We start from the raw sequence: 24392 nt of genomic DNA, 5'->3' as shown, positions 1-24392 counted from the left end.
ACATGACTACTGGAAAAACCATAGCTTTGACCAGACGGACCTTTGTTGGCAAAGTAATGTCTCTGCTTTTTAATATGCTGTCTAGGTTGGTCATAACTTTTCTTCCAAGGAGAAAGTGTCTTTTAATTTCATGGCTACAGTCACCATCTGCAGTGATTTTGGAGCCCCCAAAATATAAAGTCTCTCACTGTTTCCACTGTTTCCCCATCTATTTGCCATAAAGTGATGGGACCAGATGCCATTATCTTAGTTTTCTGAATTAAGCCAACTTGTCACTCTCCTCTTTCACTTTCATCAAGAGGTTCTTCGCTTTCTACGATAAGTGTAGTGTCATCTGCATATTTGAGGCTATTGGTATTTCTCCCAGCAATCTTATTTCAGCTTGTGCTTCATCTAATCCAGCATTTCTCATGATGTGCTCTGCATATAAGTTAAATCAGCAGGGTGACAATATGCGGTCTTGATGTACTCCTCTCCCAACTTGGAGCCAGTCTGTTGTTCCATGTCTAGTTCTAACTGTTGCTTCTTGACCTGTATACAGACTTCTCAGGAGGCAGGTCAGGTGGTCTGGTATTCCCATCTCTTTCCGAATTTTCCACAGTTTGTTGTGATCCACACAGTCAAAGGCTTGGCATAGTCAATAAAGCAGAAGTAGATGTTTTTCTGGAACTCTTGCTTTTTCAGTGATCCAGTGGATGTTGGCAATTTGATCTCTGGTTCCACTGACTTTTCTAAATCCAGCTTGAACATCTGGAAGTTCACAGTTCATGTACTATTGAGCCTGGCTTGGAGAATTTTGAGCATTACTTTGCTAGCATGTGAGATGAGTACAATTGTGTGGTAGTCAGAGCATTCTTTAACATTTCCTTTCTTTGGAGCCAAAGCAAAAGCAGCACCTATTTGTGGATGTGACTGGTGATGGAAGTAAAGTCTGATGTTGTAAAGAGCAATATTGCATAGGAACCTGTAATGTTAGATCCATGAATCAAGGCAAATGGAAGTGGTCAAACAGGAGATGGCAAGAGGGAACATCGACCTTTTAGGAATCAGCAAACTAAAATGGGCTAGAATGGGTGAATTTAACTCAGATGACTATTTTATCTACTACCATGGGCAAGGATCCCTTAGAAGAAATGGAGTAACCATTATAGTCAACAAAAGAGTCTGAAATGCAGTACTTGGATGCAGTCTCAAAAATGAAAGAGCGATCTCTGTTCATTTCCAAGGCAAGCCATTCAATATCACAGTAATCCAAGTCTATGCCCTGACCAATAATGCCGAAGAAGCTAAAGGTGAACGGTTCTATGAAGACCTACAAGACCTTCTAGAACTAACACCCAAAAAAGATATCCTTTTCATTATAGGGGACTGGAATGCAAAACTAGGAAATCAAGAAATACCTGGAGTAACAGGCAAATTTGGCCTTGTGAAGATCTATGTTAACTCTCAGTGAAGTATAATGAATAGTACTTTGTCAATTTATGCATAATCTGTATTCATCTTTAATCTCCTGAATGACTAAATCCTACTCAAAATTTTATATGTATAATGTTTGGAAGGAAAAATTAACAACAATAAATTAGAAAGTAAGAAAGGGAATAAGAATGTAGAACAAATAATCAATGCAGAATTAAAATGTCGTCTAATCTGTTCATCACAAAAAGAATGTTTCATGTTGCTCATTGTCCTCAGCAGTAGATATGGGTTATCTTGCTTCTAGAAACACTGTCTAGAAGACCCTCGATAATTGGGACTTACTGGCTGAATCTAGAGCAGATGGTAGCCCAGAACCTACACAGCCAAAGAAGTTTGTATGAAGCCAGGAAATAAATAACATCCCTCTAGCTTTGTCTAGGGAAAGAAAGCAACAATAACAACCAGAAAAACTGGCCATCAACATAGGGAATCACAGATTAATCATACTATCCTATAATTATATATATATATATATATAATCCTATATATCCATAATAGCCTCTTTGGGCTGGAACTCTTACTGCATATCACTGTTGCTCTTTCTGTAAGTAGAAATATAAAAGTAGAAAACTCAGAACACTGTATGACTGAGAGAAAATGAAAGCATCTTGGTGAAGAACTACTGGGAAATCTTTTTATTTGAGTCCTTGATGTGCCAGGCCTGTTGTATATTTGAGTTCCTCACAACAACCTATGAGATGGGTATTACTATCATTTCCAATTTTTTTTTAGTTGAGGAATTGAAACTCAATGAGTTTGAGTAAAATTCCAAAGATGAAGTAACTAGAAGGTAGCAATGCTGGAGTTTATGCCCACATATCTCTGCTTTAAAGTCCATGTGACTTTGTCTAATGTACACTATAAAAGATAGTAATACTTTAGATAGATAGAAAGATATGATAGAAGGGTGGATGGATGGATGGTGGCATTTAATAAATACTTGTAGAATTAATATATGTATAATTATATTGCATAATTAGCTATAATTATATATATATAATCACACACATTGTAACTCATCATTTTTATAGGTCTGATTTTTTTGACCGTCTTCCTTTATCTTTTGTATATGTTCGACATGTTTACCATTAGCCTTCCCTGAACTTTACCTGAACCCTGAGTAAATTTGCCCCTGTTCCAAAAGCCAGGCTATAACAACGAGACTCCCTCAGGAGATCTGCTGATTAGGCCTCCATTGGGAAAAGGCCATCATTCATGGGGGAAGCTGCCATCTCCGCACTGATGACAGCCTTTGCTTAGAGAAAGATTTTTAAACTGACTGGACCATTTGAAACCACTGAGCAACCCTATATTTGTGATTTCCTGAATAAATGGTAAAATTATAATAATATTAGAAGATACACTTATTTTCTATTTTTAAAGTTTTAACAATATTATTTCCAGAATGGAATATAATGTGTCATGAACTTGGCTCCCACACAGCCTATTTGATTATTCTAAAGTAGCATTTCTTATAATCTGTGAAATTCCTTTGAAAAAAAAAAGATCAGTTCTCCTAAGATTGGGCTAGATTATTTTCTTACTAGTTTTGATTAAATACCTACAAATATAAAATCAGCTTATTCAACCATGAAACTCAAACACATTTAAATTAATGTTCTTTCAAACAGCAAACCCAGTAAAATTCAAATGTCCTCTACTTTCCATCTAAATTAATATTGTTTTGCTAAAACTAAATTATCACTCATAAAACATGTGGTACCAGCTGATATAGTGCATTTTACTTAAGTTGGTCCTGTCTAAACTGTTTGGAGGCAGGTTATGATTCAATTTTCTCTTCATTTATTTCTGTTTAGAATATTTTGAGAGCCTGTACAGTGCCTGAAGATGTCACTTGACCCACACCTCATGTAAATGCATTCTTTATTGACTTCACCTCTGTTCTCGTTAGCTAAGAACGTGCAAACTAGTTCTCCCTGGTGTCAGAATTATTGTAAATACACTCTCAAGCAAAATGACTAGTGTAATTATGTAGCTCACTTGTAATTTGTTCACATAAATTAGCAGATATTTGTATTATTTTTATTGGACTGTCTTCCCAATGTAAACAAATTTCATTTTTTAACTGCTCTCAGATCCTGGAAAATTCTTCAGAAAGTACAGAAGAATTTTGGAACCCCATTTAATCCAGAATGCATCAAAATCTTAAGAATACAATGAATTATATAAATGGGGGGGGTTAAGTTAGTAAATATAGTAACAGTCACAGATTACTTCTGAATTTGTGTAAATATTATGAACAAGCTTTTCATGTTGATTTTTCATCCTTTCAAAAAATTGTGTTAAAGGTCCAATCTGGATAAAGTTCAATGAGAGGAGCTTTGAGAATTGCAACAATGCCAGAGAGAAATCCTTGACTTGTGAAACTGCATAGAAGTGGAGATAAGGCTTGTGTACCAGCACAGTTTCACACAAGTTTCCCTAAGTGCTATAGGGAGATACTAATGTGTGTAGTGTCAACAGGGAGATGCAGGAATGATCCAAAAGATGCATTGGTTTTATATATACCCCATTTTCTGGAGTGCTTGCTCCGCCTTTCCACTGCATTCCGTTCTCCATAAAACACTTGGATGCTAGAAGCCCTAAGATTACTCTCTTGACTTTTAAATGTCTGAATTTCATTGAAAGTTAATACATGTAAGTGGCAATCCACAAAAAGTAAAATAATTCTTTTTGTTATTTTATTAAACAGTGTAGACAACAAAGAAGTGTCTCCAAGTGGATTTAACTTTCTGTGGCCCGTTTTGCAGTGTTCTTTCCATTGATGATGTCACTCTGGGAGATTAGCCTTTCAACCCAGCAGCTTGGCTTCATAAAAACACGCAGCCCTTCTTCCTCCTCTGTCCTCCCCACCAAATAGCATAGCAGTTAAAGTGCTTTGATGATTACAATGCTTAATCCTTACAATGCTTTGATGATTGTTATTGTCACATAGTTACCTGCAAAAGCTGAAATGGAACTAAAATGCTAATAAAATAGTACTGTCTCTTAGAAATAAAATATTAATCTCCTTGAGGTAAATTATCTATTGCAGTTTCTAACATAGTCTTCAAGATATATAGGTAGATAGGTAGGTAGGCAGATAAATGATTAGATAGATATTGGTCAATCACTTGTTACATAGTCTCCAAATATAATCAGGAATAGCAATAGTGTACATTAGATACATGAATAGACAAGCAGATCTGAGAGTGTGTTTCCTTGGTTCATACCTTTAAAGGAGTTCATACATTTCCTTTAGTAATTCACACATGACTGCTAAAGAATTTTTTGGTTGTTTTTCCATTATACCTTCTGCTGACCTGTTTAAGAGGAAGAACATCGTAATAGTTAGAAAGCTGGGTTCTAGTATGTTTTGCCTCCATCAGCTGTGTGAACTTGAGCAAATCTCATCAATATACTCAGCCTTTGTCTCCTCATCTGCAAAACTGGAAAATTTAGACAAACTTCTCTCAAAGTTCTTTAGCTCTAAAATTGTGTGATACTATGACTTAAATTGTATAGGTTAAAACATCCTTATAAAGATGAATTGTATCTTTGGTACTTGATACTGTAATTATTCCATACTTGTTTTTGATAGTAAAGAAAAAGGATGCTTCATCGTTGAAATTAGTTCATTTCAGTTCAGTTGCTCAGTTGTGTCCGACTCTGCGACCCCATGAACCGCAGCACGCCAGAGCTCCCTGTCCATCACCAACTCCCGGAGTCCACCCAAACCCATGTCCATCTCATGCTCTGTCGTCCCCTTCTCCTTCTGCCCTCAATCTTTTGCAGTATCAGGGTATTTTCCAATGAGTCAACTCTTCGCATGAGGTGGCCAAAGTATTGGAGTTTCAGCTTCAACATCAGTCAAGTAGACTAATTTCCTTGTGGTAGATGTTTTTATATAAATATGATGAAAAAATTCTGTAGAATTTTATCTCTAATTTAGAAAATATTTTTAATCTCAAAAGACTTCTTTCCTTTTTAGTTGATGATATATGCCTGAATTGATCATCATTGATCATCACTGCCTGAATTTTTTCTGACAAGGTTGTATAAAGTTAGCATTGACATGGTTCAGCAGATGATGTGACAGGCCAAAAACTAGTGATCAGGCATCTCACAGACTGATCAGTTTAATGATGAACCTCCCTCTCACTCTAGCTTTTTAAAATGAAACTATTGCACTGTCTATAGGGCTTTCCTGGTCGCTCAGCAGTAAAAAATTCACCTGCTCATGCAAGAAATGTGGGTTTGACCCCTGGGTTGGGAAGATCCCCTAGAGAATGAAATGGAAACCCACTCTGGTATTCTTGCCTGGAAAATTCCATAGACAGAGGAGCCTGGTGGGCTACAGTCCATGGAATCACAGAGTCGGACATGACTAAGTGACTAAACAACAACAGTGACACGGACTAAGTTGAATATATATCATATGGCCTTGAGGGTCTTTAAACCATCCACTGTTGAGAAAAGGAGCAGCTCTTTAGAAAGGGACTGTCTGATACATCATTTCCATGTATTCCACTCATATTTTATCTTCCCAGGTTTTTCTTAATCTCTCTTGTTCAAACTGAACCCAGATAGTGTTATTTAATCACAAATTCACATTTTGAAGCATCTTCCTATGATTTGAAGTCATGGTATTTCTTCAGATTAGCATAGAAGAGTGTTTTACTGGCTACAAAATAATACATTGTTTCTGTTTGTATAAACAGTTTTTCTTTTTTAACTGCCATACAGGTTGTTTTCTTTAGTTCTGTGTGCATGTTGCTTAGCTCCCAGAATGCCAGCTCCTTTTATTTTCTTTCTTTCTCTCTTTCTCTCTCTCTTTTTTTTTTTGGTTTATGTGTTTGTGTGTGTGTGTTTATCTGCAACTTATCTTACTGCACTTTTTATGGAGAAAGACAGTGAAATACAATTCTAACTGACTGTATTGTTTGATTAATTTTCCTCTTTGCCACCTGTTTTCGATGGCTCATCATTTTATTTTCTTTTGTTACCATTTATTACAGAGGAGGTGTCTGCAAGGATAGTTCAAGTAGTCACGGCAGAAGCTGTAGCAGTCCTGAAAGGTGAACAAGAGAAAGAAGCTCAGCCTAAAGATCAACCTCCTGCTCTGCCTTTAGGTAAATGAGAAAGTCTCAGGTCAGGGGCAGTGTCTGCTGCACCTCAATCACAGGATCAAGTCTTCACATTCAAAGATAGGCCGTATCTCGTACTCCATCCCTACTTGTGACATTCATCAAACGCCTCTGTTGGGATGCACTGGGATCTATTTTCACCTTTCTCAACAGGCTCATTGTGGTATTTCAGAAGTCTTTAGGACAGTCAACTTATAATTACACTTTGGCCATAAATTGACCTTCATTTTTCTTTTCCAGACCACTAGAGATAGTTATTAAAAAAAATAAAGCCAATGCACTTTGATGTCATGGCCCCCACTCATAAGGAAAATGTTCTGATGCTTTAATTAGATATGATTGTTTCCCTTTATGGGTTTTGATTAATGATTGTCTATACTACAGTCTCTGGGGTCTCCCTGAAAAGACTACCAAAACCTATAGCCAGAGATTGTTAGAATCATCAGTGGCTAGTACCTTATATGGGATACAATGATTGAATCCCATATAAGGTACTAGCCTTCACTTTGTTCATTTAAGGGCAATACATTAACCTCCTCCCTCCATTGCAAGTCAAATGCCCTACAGGACCAAACAGGAAATATAATGGCGCTCACCAAGGAAAACACTCTCAGGCAAAGATGTAGTGCCCCTACTCTCAATGGATAGATAGATGCTAGAAGTAGATGTGTATATATGCAGAGACACATAAAAAAGGAAATTCTCTTGCATTCAACATATGTTTATTTCACAGGTATGTATAACTAACCCATAGAAAAATGTGATTTTTAAAGGCTAAAAATAGTATATAACTATTGTTCTTTCAGTCTTATGCATCTTTAATATTTGATTTTCTGATAAGCACTCCATTATCTATTAAAAATTAAACCATAAAAATTTATCCTCTCTCAATAATAATTAAAAATAATCTCATTATATTCAATAAAATGTTCTTTGATGATCAGGGATTATTTTCACCTAAAACAGAGAGGGAAAAACTTATCTAAAACATTAGCTTTCTTTCTATGGTTTACTTCTGTTCTTTGAAATGAAAGGAAACCTTACTTTTTAAAAATATTTTTTTAATTTTTATACAGTTGGAAAGTTATTTTCCATTTACAGCTATTACAAAATGCTGGCTATATTCCCCATGTTGTACAGTACATTCTTGAGCCTATCTTACATCCAAGAGTTTACAGCTCCCATTCTCTACCCCTGTATTGCCCCTCTTCCCTCCCCACTGGTAGGCACTAGTTTGTTCTATCTGTGAATCTGCCCCTTTTTTTTGTTATAGATACTAGTTTTCTGTATTTTTTAGATTCCACATATAAATGATATACACTATTTGTGTTTCTCTGTTTGACTTACTTCACTTAACATAATGCCCTGTTAGTGGCAAAATTTCATTAATTTTTAAAAGAAAAATCTCACTTAAAAAAAAATAAAACTTTAAAATATCCCTTAGAAGCCCTCAAGGCTTATTTAAAGTAAATTTTACCACTGGCCTTGACTGATAAATATTTCCTTTTAAAATCCCTTACCTTCGTGTGAGTGGTCATAAAGAAGGTAAGTGTCTTCAAGAGGAAAAGGGAGTTAAGTGTGACTGAATTTCATCTTTTAGAGCATTTCTCTTTGGGCTTCTTTCATGTGTAGTGCCAAGGCCAGACTATTTCTCAGCTCCCACTAGTACGTGTTTCTCTCTGAAGGTTGCCTCAGGCTGTGACAGCTTCATTTTTCTTTTCTGAGAATACATACAGAAGATGGATTTGACATTATACTCAGTGAACAAAATGTTGTTTAAAAAATACATTTCCTAAAATAGCTGTGATTAGTTTCCAGATCAAGATAAACAATAGTTTCCAGCTCTAACATATTTTTAATCAGTCAATTCAAATCCAAATTAAAATGCTTACCTGGCTGGGTTTGAATGTAGTAAATTAGGACCAGAATTAAATATTTTATTAATTGAAAGAGCAGACAAAAATTAATGAGATTAATGATAGAATTTTGGAAGTTATCTCTAATCCATTTTTATGGAGTGACTTTTTTTAATATTAAATGCTCTTCTTTTTTTAGGTTTTCAAAAATTTATGAATCAGGTAATGGGGCTGAAATAAAATAAGTCAAATGCAACTTACTATTGAATCTTTCCTTGAATTTCATAGAGTCCTTTTTACAGATGGCACAACTCCTACACATCCACTGGGTTAGTAGGATTAATTGTTGTATCTCATTTTTCCATTGTTTGATCTTTAGCAGCTGAAGAGACAGCTAATCTGCCTCCTTCTCCACCCCCATCACCAGCCTCAGAACAGACTGTCCCAGTGGAGGAAGGTAAGGCCTGTTGGACTCTTTGAGGTTTGTCTTCTTTTAAGGGTAAATAAACCTCAACCCATAAGTGCTGAACTTTGGTATTGGTTAGTATGTGACCCAGCTTGGGAGCTGTCTGTTTCAAATAACCAAGAAGAAACAAAGACTTTAATTAAATGTATTATCGTTTCTGTATATAAAATCAAAAGTAGAGGAATATGGTAAATAAAATAGGAAAAATCTGCTGGATAAAGGAAAAGAAAACTTTGTGTTTAAGTGGCTAGCTAGAATAACTACAGAGAACTAGTTTACTTCATGTAGAATGTTTTAAAGAGTAGATACAATTTAATTTTATAAGTGACTGAATAAAAATAAATATATTAATGAAATCAATAGACTTGTTTTGGAAGGGTTGGCAGGAGCTGTCTCTGTTTTGCTCACTATTGTATTGCCAAGGGCTTCCCCAGGGCCAGACCTGTGGCAAACTCTCAATAAATATTAATGAATAAATGAAGAAGTCAGTGAACAAATTTGATATTGAGAGTAGTGAACTGGAAACTAGATCATGGCTTCTTTCCTGCTGAGACCTTTTATTGTCCATGAATCTATTTATGCATTCAGTCAACATGGAATGCCGTGTCAGCTTTTTAGTTCGCAATGAAGAGTCAGACAGATGCCTCTGAAGAATATCCATTTAGAATCTGAGATGAAAGACACTATTTAAAAGCTAACTATTATTGGTTCTCTGACTTAGACCAGTTAACTTTTGTCTATTTGAGAGTTACAGGAGAAGAAGAAAGCTTTTAAAATTTATTGAAAGCTTGCTTGTGTCAATATAATTTACTTTTCATATACTAAAATCAGAATATTAATACTTTTCCATTTTAGTCATTTATTTGTTGACTTATTTTTCCTTTTGTTGTGCCTTTTATAGCTCATTTTATTGTGTTAAAAATTAAATAAGATCACAAAAGAATCACTGTCTTTTTATAATCCATAATTAGGTTTGTTTACATTTTTTTTAATTACTAGAGGTTATTCTAAATTACTGAACTATAAACTATCAATAAATATAGTTTATTTTTGTCATAGATTTATAAACTTAAACCTTTTTTAGCAAGATTTTTTTTCTTAAACTGAGGCCTTTTTTTTCTAAGTTTACTGCCTGAAATAATTAGTCTAAGGAATAAAAGAAAATTTGAGGACTATAAACATTGCATATAATCAGTGTCATTGTAACCATTGATGACTAGTTAATTCCCTAAAAATGTGATTTGATCTTTTTAATTCATAGATTTGAAAGATCCTTTCTGGCCTTGATTTTATCTGTTCATGTCTATGGAGCACTTTGCACTCTTCAAATTCTCCAAGTGTACATTAGTAAGCAAAACAGACATGATCCTTCCTTGTAAGAAGCACAAAGTCTGGTGGAGAATGGAAATCCAGTAAATAAGTTCAGCACTAGGAAGGAAAAGAACAGGGAGATTTAAGGTAAAAAAAAAGAGTAATCTTCCTTTATTGGTTGGTGAAGGGAGCTGATCTCAGAAGCCTGAGGATGTTTTGGCCAAGGAAAGATGGAGGAAACGGGCAATTTGGGCAGAGGGACCAGGATGTGCAAGGGCTGTCAGGTGGGAAAGCGCATGAAGTGCTCTGGGAATTGAAGGAGTCCCAGGGCTACTGTGTGAGAGATGGGTGGAGGAGAGGAGTCTGGGAGTGAGCAGCAGCTGGCTTGGTTCAGGCTCCTGGATTTTCCTCTGAATGTAGTAGAAAGTCTTCCATGATAGCTCTGCTTCCCACAGGTCACTGAAAATGTTTCTGAACCCCTATTTAAAGCCTTTCCCGTGTCAGGGAATCCTCTTAATCCAGAGAGGGGTATGAAGTTGACTCCCAAGTCACCTAGAGGTCAAGTAATTCATTCTTCTTACTGTTATATGTGAGTTTGAGTTAAAAGGGTAACAAGGTCTTCCCAGCCATCTGAGACTCATCCAGTCTGTTTCTGGAGAGTGTACCATAGATATAATGAAAGTATAAATTAAAAATAGAATCAATTTCATATCTTGGTAACTTAGGTGTCATATTCCAAAGTAACTGTTCCTTCACATTTCAGGATTGTTTTCCTCAAGGTGTCTCAGTATATTTGGGGAAAATGTCAACTTACTTCCTACTGAAAGTAATTTGAAGATATTTTTAACATTTTCAAACTGAACATGTATTTTTATTGAATTTTTTTTCAAAAGAAAGCCTCAACCTGTACAAAGTCTTAATGATTTGCTTTTAAAAAGATAACCATATTTTTTAGTTATGTAGAAAATATATAATTTCAAACTTCATTGATTTAAAAGATTAGGTAATATTTTTACCTTAAATTTATGAAAGGCATATGATCTAGGCAATCAAACTAGTTCCTCTCTTTTATTTTAAACCACTCTTAAAGTATGTATAACAACTTATTTGTTTTATCAGAAAAAAATTAGTGAAAATCCACAAGAATCAACTTTTCAAATTTTCAGATCAATTGGTTTGTAAAGACAAAGCCAAAATTTCTTAATATATAGCTTATGAGCTTATGAGCACACTGCCTGGAAAGAAAGCAGGTGAATTTCTCCATCTAGGAGATTTTTTACCCTCCTCAAAACACCCTTAAGCAACTTCAATCTAAAGGCACAGTGAATGTCACAGTTCAGTCCTTTTATGTAAATGTTCTTAGATTAAATTGAGTATTTCATTGATTTTGAGAATAGGCTTTTTATTAATTAGCAAACATTCTAAAAGCTGTTCTTTCCCAAAGCGGAAGCATGGATGCTTCTACTAAAAATAATTTAAGATGTTAATTACTGTCATATATGAATATTCATTTATTATAATTGGTGTAATATTCATAAGTCTATGTACTTATTCTGGGAAACAAAGAGATTTTGATGAAAAAAATTAAGTAAGTAGCACACTTAGAAAGGAAACCCAGGTACAGTGAACCAAACTGAACTAGTTATTATATTTTCAAATTAAGTTCCCCTAACCATAATAGTTATCACTTGAACTGAACTGTTAGAATTTGGAAGCCCATGCAAGAGCAATGGAAAAATCTGAAACAGAACCAGGAGTCCTTCTACCCTCTTAGGTTTGCTCCAGAATCCTAGGCTGATGATTTCCTGTGTCAGTGATGTGGCCACACTGTAACTGTTAACCCAGCAGTTTCCCTCCGTATCATTCTAGGGCAGCAGACACCATTGGCAAACTGGGAAGTCCTCAGTCCGAAGCTTGTAGACTGGATAGGGCTTAGAGATGGTGGGGCGGTATGTGAGAGGGGTCAGCTGCCCTAGGCCATGGGGTAGAAGCTGTGATGCCAGGACAGGCAAAGTCACCAAGTCGGAGTCACTAATACCCCCAAGCTGTTCAATCTCTCATAAACGTGACGACCCATTGTACCCTAGGGGGCTGATAGACCAAGACTGAATTTTGTGTGGCAAAATTTACCCAGTATAAATTTTCAAATGCTTCTTTTAAAGAAAATTTTGTATGAAAGCAAATTAGGGGCAGTGTGGTTCTCCACTGAAACCAGGTAAGCTTCATTTTTGAAGATTATCATTGTGCAAAGGAACTATGTAAAAGTCCAAGGTTCACAAGACAACCCTTCCCTTTAAAACAGTACATTATTAAATGAAACAGACTATTTTGTGACATAACCAAGTGTCCAAAAGCAAGTGTACTTATAGTAAAAGGAGACATTCAATCCTGGCCTTAAAGAGTGAAACTGTTATGAATTCATTTTTCATAAATCTCCTAAGTCTAGCTTTGATGTATCAAATCAAAGTAAAGAGTAAAGGTACATGACAACTTGTACTAAAGATAGAGATATTAACGTCTATGGAATCAAGAATGATTCTTGGTGCTTTCTCAAATACCTTCCCATTTAATTCTCCAAGCAACCCACACAGAACACTCACACAGATAATACTCACTTCCACTGTTGCCCAGGATGCCACAGCTAATAAGTGGCTTATCCAGAATTTACATTCAAATCTGCTATGCTCAATTGCTTCGGTCGTGTCTAACCGTGGACTGTAGCTCACCAGGCTCCTCTGTCCATGGGATTCTCCAGGCAAGAATACTGGAGTGGGTTGCCATGCCCTCCTCCAGGGCATCTTCCTGATCCAGAGATTGAATCTGTGTCTGCTGCACTGCAGGCAGGGTCTTTACTCACTGAGCCACCTGGGAAACCTAAGTTCTACAAGCACAGTCTCACCGCATCGCTAAAGCTCTGTTATCTAGCTAGGCTCTTACTGTGGGACAATGAGAGTGAAGTCATCTTCTAATGAGAGTGTTTTGGTTACAAGACACTGGACTGATTTCCTTTTTTTTTTTCAAACCACTCCCAAGTAAATAATTCTTTCATTTAAATAATTTATTTATTATGTGTCACATCTCCATTTGGGTGTGAACTGAGAGCACTTCCCATACACAATCCTATAGCAAATGAGGATCTCTTGTCTTCTAGCATTATCACTGAAAGCCCATGCACTGGTACACTCTCTGAACTTAGCCAGCCAACATGGTCCTCTAAGCATCACTTCACTGGCACATCTCTGGGACATGTAATGTAGATGAACTTCAGGCTCATTGGTCCTAAACAGAGATTTGGAGTACCCCAGAGGGGACTGGGTTTTGCCAGACCTTCTTTTTGAAGTTGCCTGGCTAAGAGCCAGACAAATACTACAGAGAAGCTACTTTTCCACTGATACACTTAAAGTTTTTGTTATTTTTGTTGTTGCCTGATTAGCCAAAGTTTTCAGAATAGAAAGTACTGTTTCCTTGAAATGTTCTGGATCTGAAGCAAGACTCTGGGTTGTTTTCACATTTTGGCACTTTCAAGAAACAACAACAAGCAACAAGAAAGAGGAAGCCAAAATATTCAAAATCCAAGGAGAATTGCCTTTAAACTATCATCTCTCAGGCTTAAATTCTTTAGTTTTGAATTGTAGTCTGCTGTCCTCCCTAGAAAATGTTGAAAAGCAGAGAGGCAAATATACCATGTAATCTGTTTGAATGTATTAGAAGTTTTAGAAAGAATTTGTGTCCCTGGGGAGTCTAAAGCCTCAGGAGTCACTAGAGGAGATATGAATGGCTGGGACTTGTGACAAGCCCAAGACTTAGGATTCAGCCAGTGTTGTAGGCCAGATCTCAGCCAGTCGTCTGCTCAGCTGAGAAATCGTGCCGAGTTGAACTAAGAATATCAAATATAATTTTAGGTTTCTTCTATCCCATGATATAATAAGCATTGTGTCTGGGAGAGTTCTGAGCACCCAGCTAGAAACAACTTCCATGGAACAATCAGTAAATAATGTGTTCAAAAGATTAAAAGCATTCTCTCTTCAAAATATTATTTTAGTGTCCTTATGATTTCAGGTTTATTTCCAGTTGTCAGCACTCAGTTGACTGAAAATAAGTTATTGTGCTAAAAATACAGTGCATTTTCAAATTAATGCTATAATTCTGTCCACTTAAATTTTGATAGAAATAAAAATGATACAGATAGCTACTGCATTTTGATCTTATTGAAAATTACAAAATTTTAAAATTATTTCTCTATATAAGTAAATAAATAGTGGTTAACAAATTTAGTAATCAGCCATGTAGGCCTGAGATACATACAGTGTCTCAGCCAGATATTGTTCTTTGCGATCATTCTTTAGGCTCATTGAAATGTTAAGCAAACTGACTGATATACACTCATATTTCTAAGGAAATATACTTAAGTAATACAGATTTCTAAGCTAAGACGTGGGAAAGAAAAGAAATGAGAGCAGCTTCTTTAGCGTTTCCATGAAAACTATACAATGAGGGCTTTGAAATATAAAAACAGTAGTGCAAGTGAAACTGCATAGAATACGATTGTGATGGGTCAGAAGCCACCTCAGTAGAAATTCTCAGCTAACTGTATCTCTATTAAGCCTTCCAAAGAGAAGCAGAACACAGGAAAACAAGTGTATGTTGCTGGGTACTTTTCTAATACTTTCACAGCCATGCAGATAAGAACTAGGGTTCAAAAGGATGCCGAGGAGTTTGCATCTAAAGAAAATGCTATGCCAGTTGTGTTCCCCTAAGCAAGACAGGAAAGAGACATAATGCATTATATATTTTTCTTAACAGGATTGAAATTAAAAATTACTTTCTGGTGGGAGTCATGAACTAAAAATTAAATCAACCAAAATGCCAACCATGCGAGTATACTAGATAATTAAGGTTGTACATCCACAGGCCCAATTTCTCTCAGAAATGTGCAGGCATCAGATCCTAACAGCTTTCCTCTTTTATAACGTATAAATGTATTGATAAAAACATGAGAAGATGTACGTACTTGAAAGAATTTCTTCTAACAAATGCATTTGTTTTGTAGTGATTTGTTTCTATCCCAGTGTTTCTGTTGTTATTTTAACTCATTTGAGGGAGATGTAAAGATAATTTCTATTATGCAGTAGGAGTGTCAGAGCATTTGGTTCATTTAGATCAATGACAAGATTCCTAAAGGGAGAGTTTAATTCAGCGGCTCCTGAAGCATGAAACTTCACTGTCTCCCATCCTGCACCAGCTTGGTCTCACTCATCCGTCTCCATCCTGCTGTGCTGCTTCCGTGACCCCATGTCCTTGTGCAAATGTTTGTCTCGTCTGTCTGATCTTGTGTCTGTCTTGTCCAGTTTTCCCTGCAGTTTCTTCCTGTGTGTCTGTTTGTAGATGAAGGGGCTGAGGATCAAGTGGGTCCTCTACAAGGGTTCCCCAGCCACGAACCTGCCACCAGCGGGGAGAGGCGTAGACTCCTAGCCCCCTCCATCTCGGTGTCTGTGCCTGATGATGACCCTTCCAATTCCGATGAGGAGTACTATGAGCATCCTTTGTTCAGCTCACAATGGACTGCCTCTAGTGTGCTCCCCAGTGTCCCAGCGCAGAGTGCAGAGGCCCACTTAGGCCAGGAGAAAGGTGAACCAAGCATGGTCCCCTTTAGCTCCTCCTCCCCAGCCTGCAGCTTTGACCACGTGCATCACGTTGAGTGTGCCTCCATGTGCGGGTGGGAGGGGCAGGAGCCTGTTTTTTCCATATGAAAGTGAAGTCCCTATATCACTCATGTCCATCCAAATGCCTCAACAATTTATATGGAAGAAGTCTGATTTAAGATATGTGAGTGCTTCTTTTTTTTCTTCACGGCTTCTGAGAAGGAAGCAAAAAAAGTTCAAACAAAGTATGACTTCTTTCTACCCCTTGCAAATATATCAATAGGGAAAGAATGTATCTTCTTACCCAAACCAAAGAAGATGACCCTTAATATAATTTTTCCATATTACTAGACCAGACTTAGAGAGTTAGGTTTCTATTTAGTGCCATGTTAATGTGATAGCCCTTTACAAGAGAAATAATTGTTTAGGGTAGAATAAATGTTATGGAATGAACTTATTTCTCCAAATCACTTAAACGTCTACAAAAATTATAGAGGCTTCCTCAGGTGACTAAATCTTGGTTCAGATAAGTAGAAGTGGGCTAAAATGAAGGAGATGCCCCAAAGCTTTTGTCATTCCAGTCTTTTTGAAGGTGGAGACCTGTGGATAGTTGGCTGTGGGGAGGATAAAATAAGTGGACAGTGTGCCGCAATTTATCCCATTCTAACAAGGTAGTGTTATAAAGAAAAAATAGGGCTAATTTTTTTTTGCTTAGGTGAATGTCATTTTGAAATGGGGAAAAAAATACCTTGCTTAAGTGAAGAGTATATTTTTGCATGGCATAATATTTAATGTAAAGGCAGATAGTTCCAAGGCAAGAGCACCAATGGTTCAGACATTGTAATAGAAAAATACAATGCATATTGAGTAAAATTAAATGAACTTAAAATAATTAAGAAAAATATGTGAATTTTGAATAAAGAACAGGTGTGGAAATAAACATGATTTATACAAAATGAGAAACTGGAAAGCTAAAAATGTACATGGATTTAGAAAACATGTAAATTAAATTGATTTCATCCAATAAGGTGATATTAGTAAAGTAGCTATATTAAAAGTGTCTTAGCTTTAATCAAAATCTTTAATTCTATGGCATTGTAAAAATTGCCTTAATAATAAGTTAGAATCTGAATTATTAAAATGTTACTGACATAGTTAAATTACAAAAATTAAAGTGTACGTTAAATGTGAAAAAAATAGTAGCAGTCCTCTTTTTTCCCCATAAGGGCTTTAATGTTTCTCAAAAAATTTCTCTCCTTTCCATCTATAGTTTTTCTCACAGATCCATTTAAACAATGTATGATTGTTCATAGGAATTTCAAAAGAATCATTCATTTGAAGAACTATAAGACAGCTTATATATTTCCCTCTAACTTCTTAAGCAATAAAATGGGATTTATTTTACTGATATTTGAAGTGTTAAGTGAGAAACAAATAAACAGCATAATTCATGGCCTTTCATAAACTTGTTACATTTTAATTGTTAATATTTTTCTGTGTGATATACATCTTTGGGAAGGATATTTTGGCAGTTTTTTTGCCACTCGGCTATCTTTCCTTGGTGGTTTTGTTTTGAATTGCAGAAATGAAACTTTATAATATGCACATTTTCTTTCTTTAGTGTCAAAGAGAACTATACAAGAACTATATTACTGATATTTCAGTGGTTTGAACAATATGATAACAGCCGTGTCCCAGAGGTAGACTTTTCTAAATAGCAGTGAAATTAACTTTTACCTGGACCTTGTTTTTCAAAATATTTTACTTCTTACATTCTCCAATTTTTTACATTGGAGAATTTTTACATTCTCCAATCATATAATGCAATGAAAGTAAAATTAATTGAGTTAGGTAGTCTTTGGCCTTAAAAAAAAACTTTTGATGGGTTTTGATGGGTTTCATGATAAAGTTGATAATAAAGTGGTTGATTGGATATTATTTTGAGGCCAGGCTTTTTACTCCCAAAGATCCCTTCAGTGAAGTTGGCATGTTTTAAATTAAGTAATCAGGAATTCGTATGTAGGGGCTTCCTGCATTGGAGAAAACAGCACGTGACTTACAAACTTAAAGGTTTATTGCAGCACATCAATGCATCTATCTTTTCACAACCATCTGTTATCTGGCAGCGCCATCTCTTATTTCCAGCCAGCTTTCCACATTGTGTGCAACTTACTGCCATTTCCACTAAGGGTAATAGAGCAATAAAACCCTTTCAGCTCTCAAGTTTTAAAATAAAGAGCCTTTTAATGAGACTTTAAAAGGCATCATTATTAGCCGATTATATTTACTAATTTTCCAAGCAATACATAATGTCCATTGAGTTAGGATATTAATTCGTTCATCCAAACGGTAAAAGAGGTTCTTGTGAGGTCAATAAAATAGAGCTGAAAGTGTTCCTTGAATAATATTTCTGTTGTTCCATGTATGTTTCTATGGTCATGATGTCAACATCTTTTTCATCCCTAAGAAGAAGAAACGCTAGAGAGTCCAGTGGCTGAGGAAGAGAAACCTGCCACTCTTCCTGAGAAAGAGTGTGGGGCTGCCAAGGTCTCAGATCAGCCCACGGGCCTCAGTGAGGGCCAAGTGGAGTCTAGTGCGGAGGCCCAAGTAGTTCCTGCAGACAACGCCCCAGCAGGGGTCCCCCAGGAGACTGGTGTAAAAGAGGTCACGGTCACCGAGGTGTCTCCAGCAGTAAAAACCCCTTCCTCTGCTGGGGAAGGTGTGTCTTTCTTAGGATTTGCATGTCTTTTGTTGCAAGTGATCTCTCCAGCAGCTTACCAGTCTGATGCCTTTCCAATGCTATTCCATCGCTGGGTCGTCTCATGATACCAAGACCCCTGTCTGAGACTTAAAGAGCAAAGAGTGTGGCTTGTGCAGGTGCTGTGTGGCAGCCTGGTTTTCCACTGTTGCAGCTGATTCCTGGTTTTACTTTGCCATGATACAATACGCTTTGCAGCCAGGCTGATGACGCTATGTGAGCTTTTTTTCCGCCCCTGCCCCTCCTCATCTCAAATGTTTGCCAGTCACATTGCTAATACATGTATATTTTTATTTTTATTTGGGGGGACAGCAATTCATATGCTTTTCTTTCAAATCGTAGAGGTGGATTTTGGCACATTATTACAGGCTTCAATGGTAGAATGGTTTTTGTTTGCAACCGCAATGTGCTATATTTTTTTTTACGCTTCAGTGAATACTGGTTTGGTTTCCTCAAAAGCACCTGCTGATGCTTCTCATATCATTTCCTTTCCATGGCAACCAACCCCTTTGATCATCACCATTTTTCTTAAGTTTTCATTCATCTAAACTTTACTAGAGAATTCATAAAGTATGTATTTTCTATTGTGACAACAAGACACACAAGTATTTAAGTTAACGATGATCCATACACTTGCCCTTCAACAGAGAACTGAATTTTATTATTTTCCCCAAATCTTCTCCAGACAATTACATTTGTCCTTAGTGACCACAATGAAATAACTTTGGCTGTAAAATACAAGTGACACTCTGAAGCCTTTTGAATTGGTGAACAAATAAAAATTACAAAGACTCATTTAGTCTCTGTGAAGCATCTCTAAAGCCAATATTGGTCAGTGCTTCACCTGTTGGTCACATTCCAGGAAATAAGGTCATGACCAAGGAAAAAAAGACATTTTAATAGTTGACTCTTGGGTGAATTGGGTGACATGTGAATTATATCTTAATAAACCTGTTAAAAATTAAAAAAAAAAAAAAATAGTTGACTCTTATTTGTTACTCATGTAACTTCCCAGTATTAACAGTATAATTCAGATTTTCTTACATCTATCATACAGACTAAGTATTGATTAGGACTTAGGAATTTTGATACATGGTAGAAATTATCTTGTTAATATTTAGGTCACATCAAACAAAGTCAGTAGCAATTATTTATTTGTATTACCAAAATTTAATCTTAGATGACCTCTAAAAATTTATTCTAGGAACATTGCAATGCCGCCAAAACTGGTCTTGGCATTTCTTGGTCCAGTTAGCTGAAATTATTTAACACATATTATTATAAATTAATTGGCCTTCTGCCCATGGGCTACCAATTCACTTTTCAATGAGAAAAGAAAAAGTTTGGCTGAAACCAATTCTTTCCCATATTAAGATTATAGATTATATAGATTATCTTGTACCCTAATGTTACTAGTTATTAAATTTTCTTTAATTTTTAGTTTTTATCTGTAGAAGGTACATGACATTTTTTTCTACTATAGTACACATCATGTACTGTTTAGAGAGACCAAACAAACGAAGGAAAAAAGAGTATTCAAAATATACTCTTATTTCAATTTCTGTACACATTAATTCACAGTGGGAGTTTATTTTAGCAATCATACAAATATATCTCAGTCCTGACATTTTCATTTTGATTTGTAAATGAATAGCATGCTTGCATGTTTCATAGTTTTTCTTTCAAGCCTACCATTCATTTGCCATTTCAAAAGATAATTTTAAGCTTACTGCCTGAAAGCTCTTGCCTATTATATGTTTAAAAATCAACCCAATTACTTCAGGTTTACTTACAGCCTCGAAGATGGAGTTTCATGATCAACAGGAATTGACTCCCTCTCCAGCCGAGCCATTAGACAAGAAGGAAAAGGAACCAGAGACAGAAAGTAAGCCTGGTGAAGACCTTAAGCATGCTGCCTTAGTTTCTCAGCTGGAAACAACTAAAACTTCCCCTGATAAAAAGGACGTACAAGGCCCAGAAGAAGAAAAAGCACCTCCCACTCTGTTTGGGCACACTCTTGGTGCCAGCCTAGAAGAAACAAAACCCAAGACAGAACCAAGCCTAGTGGTACCTGATATTGGCCTTCCTGCAGAGCCCACAGCTGCAAAAGAGCAGAAGGACTGGTTCATCCAAATGCCAACAGAAGCCAAAAAGGATGAGTGGGGTTTAGTTGCTCCCGTATCTCCTGGCCCCCTAACACCCATGAAGGAAAAAGATGTACTTGAGGATATCCCAAAATGGGAAGGGAAACAATTTGATTCTCCCATGCCGAGTCCCTTTCAGGGTGGAAGCTTCACTCTTCCTTTTGACATCTCAAAGACTGAAATAGTTGCAGCAGCATCACCCTTTGCTCCCGCCCTGTTACAGCCAGATGACCAAAAATCTCTGGAAGAAACTGGTAGCCCAGCAACTGCCAAAGATAGTTCTAAAGTTGAAGAGCCCCAGAAGGATCAACCTGACAAAATAGCAGAAGCACCAGCCTCAGAGGCAGTTGCTGCACCCAAAGATGCTCACGTTTCGATTGTGGAAGAGTGTGTCCCAGAGAAAGTTTCAGAAGAAGAGAAAGGGATGATAAAGGAAGAAAGTGTGCAGATCAAAGAGACTCCCACCCTCAGTGGACAGGAATCTACACTTCCTGAAATGGAACCTCACCTAAAGCTTGAAGAAAAAACAACCATTTCCGACAAAGAAGCCATGCCAAAAGAGAGCGAACCCCCAAAACTGACAGATGAAGAAACAAATATCATTCATCCTTCCACAGAACACACTTACTCCAAAAAAGAAGAGAAGGGCCAGGAGCCTCCCACGGATATAGTAAAACAGGACTCATTCCCTGTAAGTTTGGAGCAAGCAGTTACTGATTCAGCTGTGACCACTCAGACACTGGAAAAAGTCATGACGGAACCAACCATACTAAGTGAAAAGACTGCCACCCAGGAGCTCTTTGAGGAAAAAGTTGCTGACAAAGATCATGAGGTAGACGGAGTTGGAGCTGTAACATCAGCTGAGCTCGACATGGCATTTTATGAAGACAAGTCAGGAATGTCCAAGTACTTTGAAACATCCGCCTTGAAAGAAGAAGTGACCAAAAGCATCCAGCCAGGCAGTGATTACTATGAACTAAGTGACACCAGAGAAAGTGCCCAAGAGGCTTTCGATGCTGTATCTCCCGTGCATAAAGATGGCGACAAGGCACTCCCAGAAGAAGAACCCCAGCCCAGAGCTCCGGCGCAAGAAGCAGGGTATAGCACTCTTGCACAGAGTCATCCGCCTGACTTACCAGAAGAACCCAGTTCTCCTCAAGAAAGAATGTTCACTATTGATCCAAAAGTGTACGGAGAGAAAAGAGATCTCCACAGTAAGAATAAGGATGACCTGACGCTAAGCAGGAGTTTAGGACTTGGTGGTAGGTCTGCAATAGAACAAAGAAGCATGTCCATCAATTTGCCCATGTCTTGCCTGGATTCCATAGCCCTTGGGTTTAACTTCGGTCGAGGGCATGATCTTTCTCCCCTGGCTTCTGACATTCTCACCAACACTAGTGGAAGTATGGATGAAGGAGATGATTACCTTCCAGCCACAACACCTGCCGTGGACAAAGCCCCTTGCTTCCCAACCGAAAGCAAAGAAGAAAAAGAACAGGTAAAGGAAGAAAAAGATACTGGGGAGGAAAATGCCCGAGTCGAGACATCATGTGAGTCGCCTTTCCTAGCCAAAGATTATTACAAAAATGGTACTGTCATGGCCCCTGACTTGCCTGAAATGCTAGACCTGGCAGGCACTCGGTCAAGATTAGCTTCCGTGAGTGCAGACACTGAGGTTGCCAGGAGAAAATCAGTCCCATCAGAGACTGTGGTGGAGGAGAGTAGCACTGGCTTGCCCCCTGTCACTGATGAAAACCACATCATCGTGAAAACTGACAGTCAACTCGAAGACCTGGGCTACTGTGTGTTCAATAAATACACAGTCCCCCTCCCATCACCTGTTCAAGACAGTGAGAATTTATCTGGGGAGAGTGGGTCCTTTTATGAAGGCACTGATGATAAATCACGAAGAGATTTGGCCACCGATCTTTCATTAATTGAAGTCAAGCTGGCAGCTGCCGGAAGAGTAAAAGATGAAGTCAGTGCTGAGAAGGAAACATCCCCACCTATCTCTGGTGACAGATCAGGACTGAGTAGGGAGTTTGATCAGGAGAAGAAGGCGAATGATAAGCTGGATACTGTCCTAGAGAAAAGTGAAGAACATGCTGATTCAAAAGAGCACACCAAGGAAACAGAAGAGGCTGGTGATGAAGCTGAAACTCTTGGATTAGGTGTGACCCAGGAGCAAGCTGCAGCCAGAGAACTGACAGTCTCTAAAGATGCATCACCTCTCGTGGCCGAGAAAGCAGAGAAAGGTCTCAGTTCAGTGCCAGAGGGAGCTGAGGTAGAACCGTCCAAAAAAGCTGAGGCAGAACTGGATTTGGCTGTGAAGAAAGCCGAACAAGGTCAGTTAGATATTAAAATCAGTGACTTTGGACAGATGGCCTCAGGGCTACATGTCGATGCTGGCAAGGCAGCAGAGCTTAAACTTGAGGCTCCCCAGGACCTCTCGCCCTCAGCCACAGCCCCTCAGGAGGTAGATGCATTTATGGGTGTTGAGTCCAGCCACGTAAAGGAAGGCACCAAAGTTAGTGAAACAGAAGTCAAGGAGAAGGTGGCTAAGCCTGACTTGGTGCACCAGGAGGCTGTGGACAAAGAAGAATCCTACGAGTCCAGCGGTGAGCATGAAAGCCTCACCATGGAGTCCTTGAAAGCCGATGAGGGCAAGAAGGAAACTTCCCCAGAATCTTCTCTAATTCAAGACGAGATTGCCATCAAATTGTCTGTGGAAATACCCTGTGCACCTGTGGTTTCAGAGGTTGATGTAGCCGCAGATGAGAGAGCTGATGTCCAGATGGAATTTATTCAGCTGCCAAAAGAAGAAAGCCAAGAGACCCCGGATATTTCCATCACGCCCTCCGATGTTACCGAGCAGTTGCCTGAAGCCGCCAGAGCTGAACCAGCAGAGGCTCAGAGCGAGGAAGAAGAGATCGAAGCCCGGGGAGAGTATGACAAGCTGCTCTTCCGCTCAGACACCCTTCAGATTACTGACCTGGGTGCCCCAGCTGTCAGGGAGGAGTTTGTGGAGACCTGTCCCGGTGAGCACAAAGGAGTGATTGAGTCTGTAGTAACCATCGAGGACGACTTCATCACCGTCGTGCAAACCACAACTGATGAAGGGGAGTCAGGTTCCCACAGTGTGCGTTTTGCAGCCCTCGAGCAGCCCGAGGTGGAAAGGAGACCGTCACCCCATGCTGGAGAAGAACTTGAACCAGAAGAGGCAGCTGAAGCCCAGGCTGAACCCAAGGATGGTTCCCCAGAGGCTCCAGCTTCCCCTGAGAGAGAAGAGGTTGGACTCTCAGAATATAAGACAGAGACCTATGAGGATTACAAAGATGAGACCACCATTGATGACTCCATCATGGATGCTGACAGCCTCTGGGTGGACACTCAAGGTGTGCATTATATTTTTCAATTTTCTACTCCCAAATAAAATCCAGTATCCTAGTGGAAAAACGTTTTTTTTTTTTTTTCATTTTAGACATTTTTAAATGTCCCTTTATCTCTTTACTTTGCATTTTGTTAGACAGATGGAGGATTTTGTACATTTGTTACTAATGTTGTCGTTGTTGTTGTTGTCATGGTTTGCTCT

General features: G+C 38.0%; 1 protein-coding gene across 20 annotated transcripts in view; it reads left to right on the top strand.

Moving 5' to 3' along the window:
* Nucleotides 1-24392, top strand: part of MAP2 (microtubule associated protein 2) — a 285330-nt gene that overhangs the window by 226227 nt on the left and 34711 nt on the right. For 5 of the 20 annotated variants that reach the window (XM_043444906.1, XM_043444907.1, XM_043444911.1 and 2 more), the window contains 4 exons: nucleotides 6495-6608; nucleotides 8859-8936; nucleotides 18366-18617; nucleotides 20440-24195. In XM_043444906.1, coding sequence (XP_043300841.1) covers nucleotides 6495-6608; nucleotides 8859-8936; nucleotides 18366-18617; nucleotides 20440-24195 — 4200 coding nt within the window. The remainder of the gene's footprint in view (nucleotides 1-6494; nucleotides 6609-8858; nucleotides 8937-18365; nucleotides 18618-20439; nucleotides 24196-24392) is intronic. The other 15 variants (XM_043444922.1, XM_043444921.1, XM_043444920.1 and 12 more) reach the window with 9 other exon arrangements.

The sequence above is a fragment of the Cervus canadensis genome, chromosome 24 (genome assembly GCF_019320065.1).
Source record: "Cervus canadensis isolate Bull #8, Minnesota chromosome 24, ASM1932006v1, whole genome shotgun sequence".
In the NCBI taxonomy this organism is placed as follows: Eukaryota; Metazoa; Chordata; class Mammalia; order Artiodactyla; family Cervidae; genus Cervus; species Cervus canadensis.
Note: the sequence above shows the minus strand (reverse complement) of the source record. Positions and strands in the feature narration are given on the sequence as shown.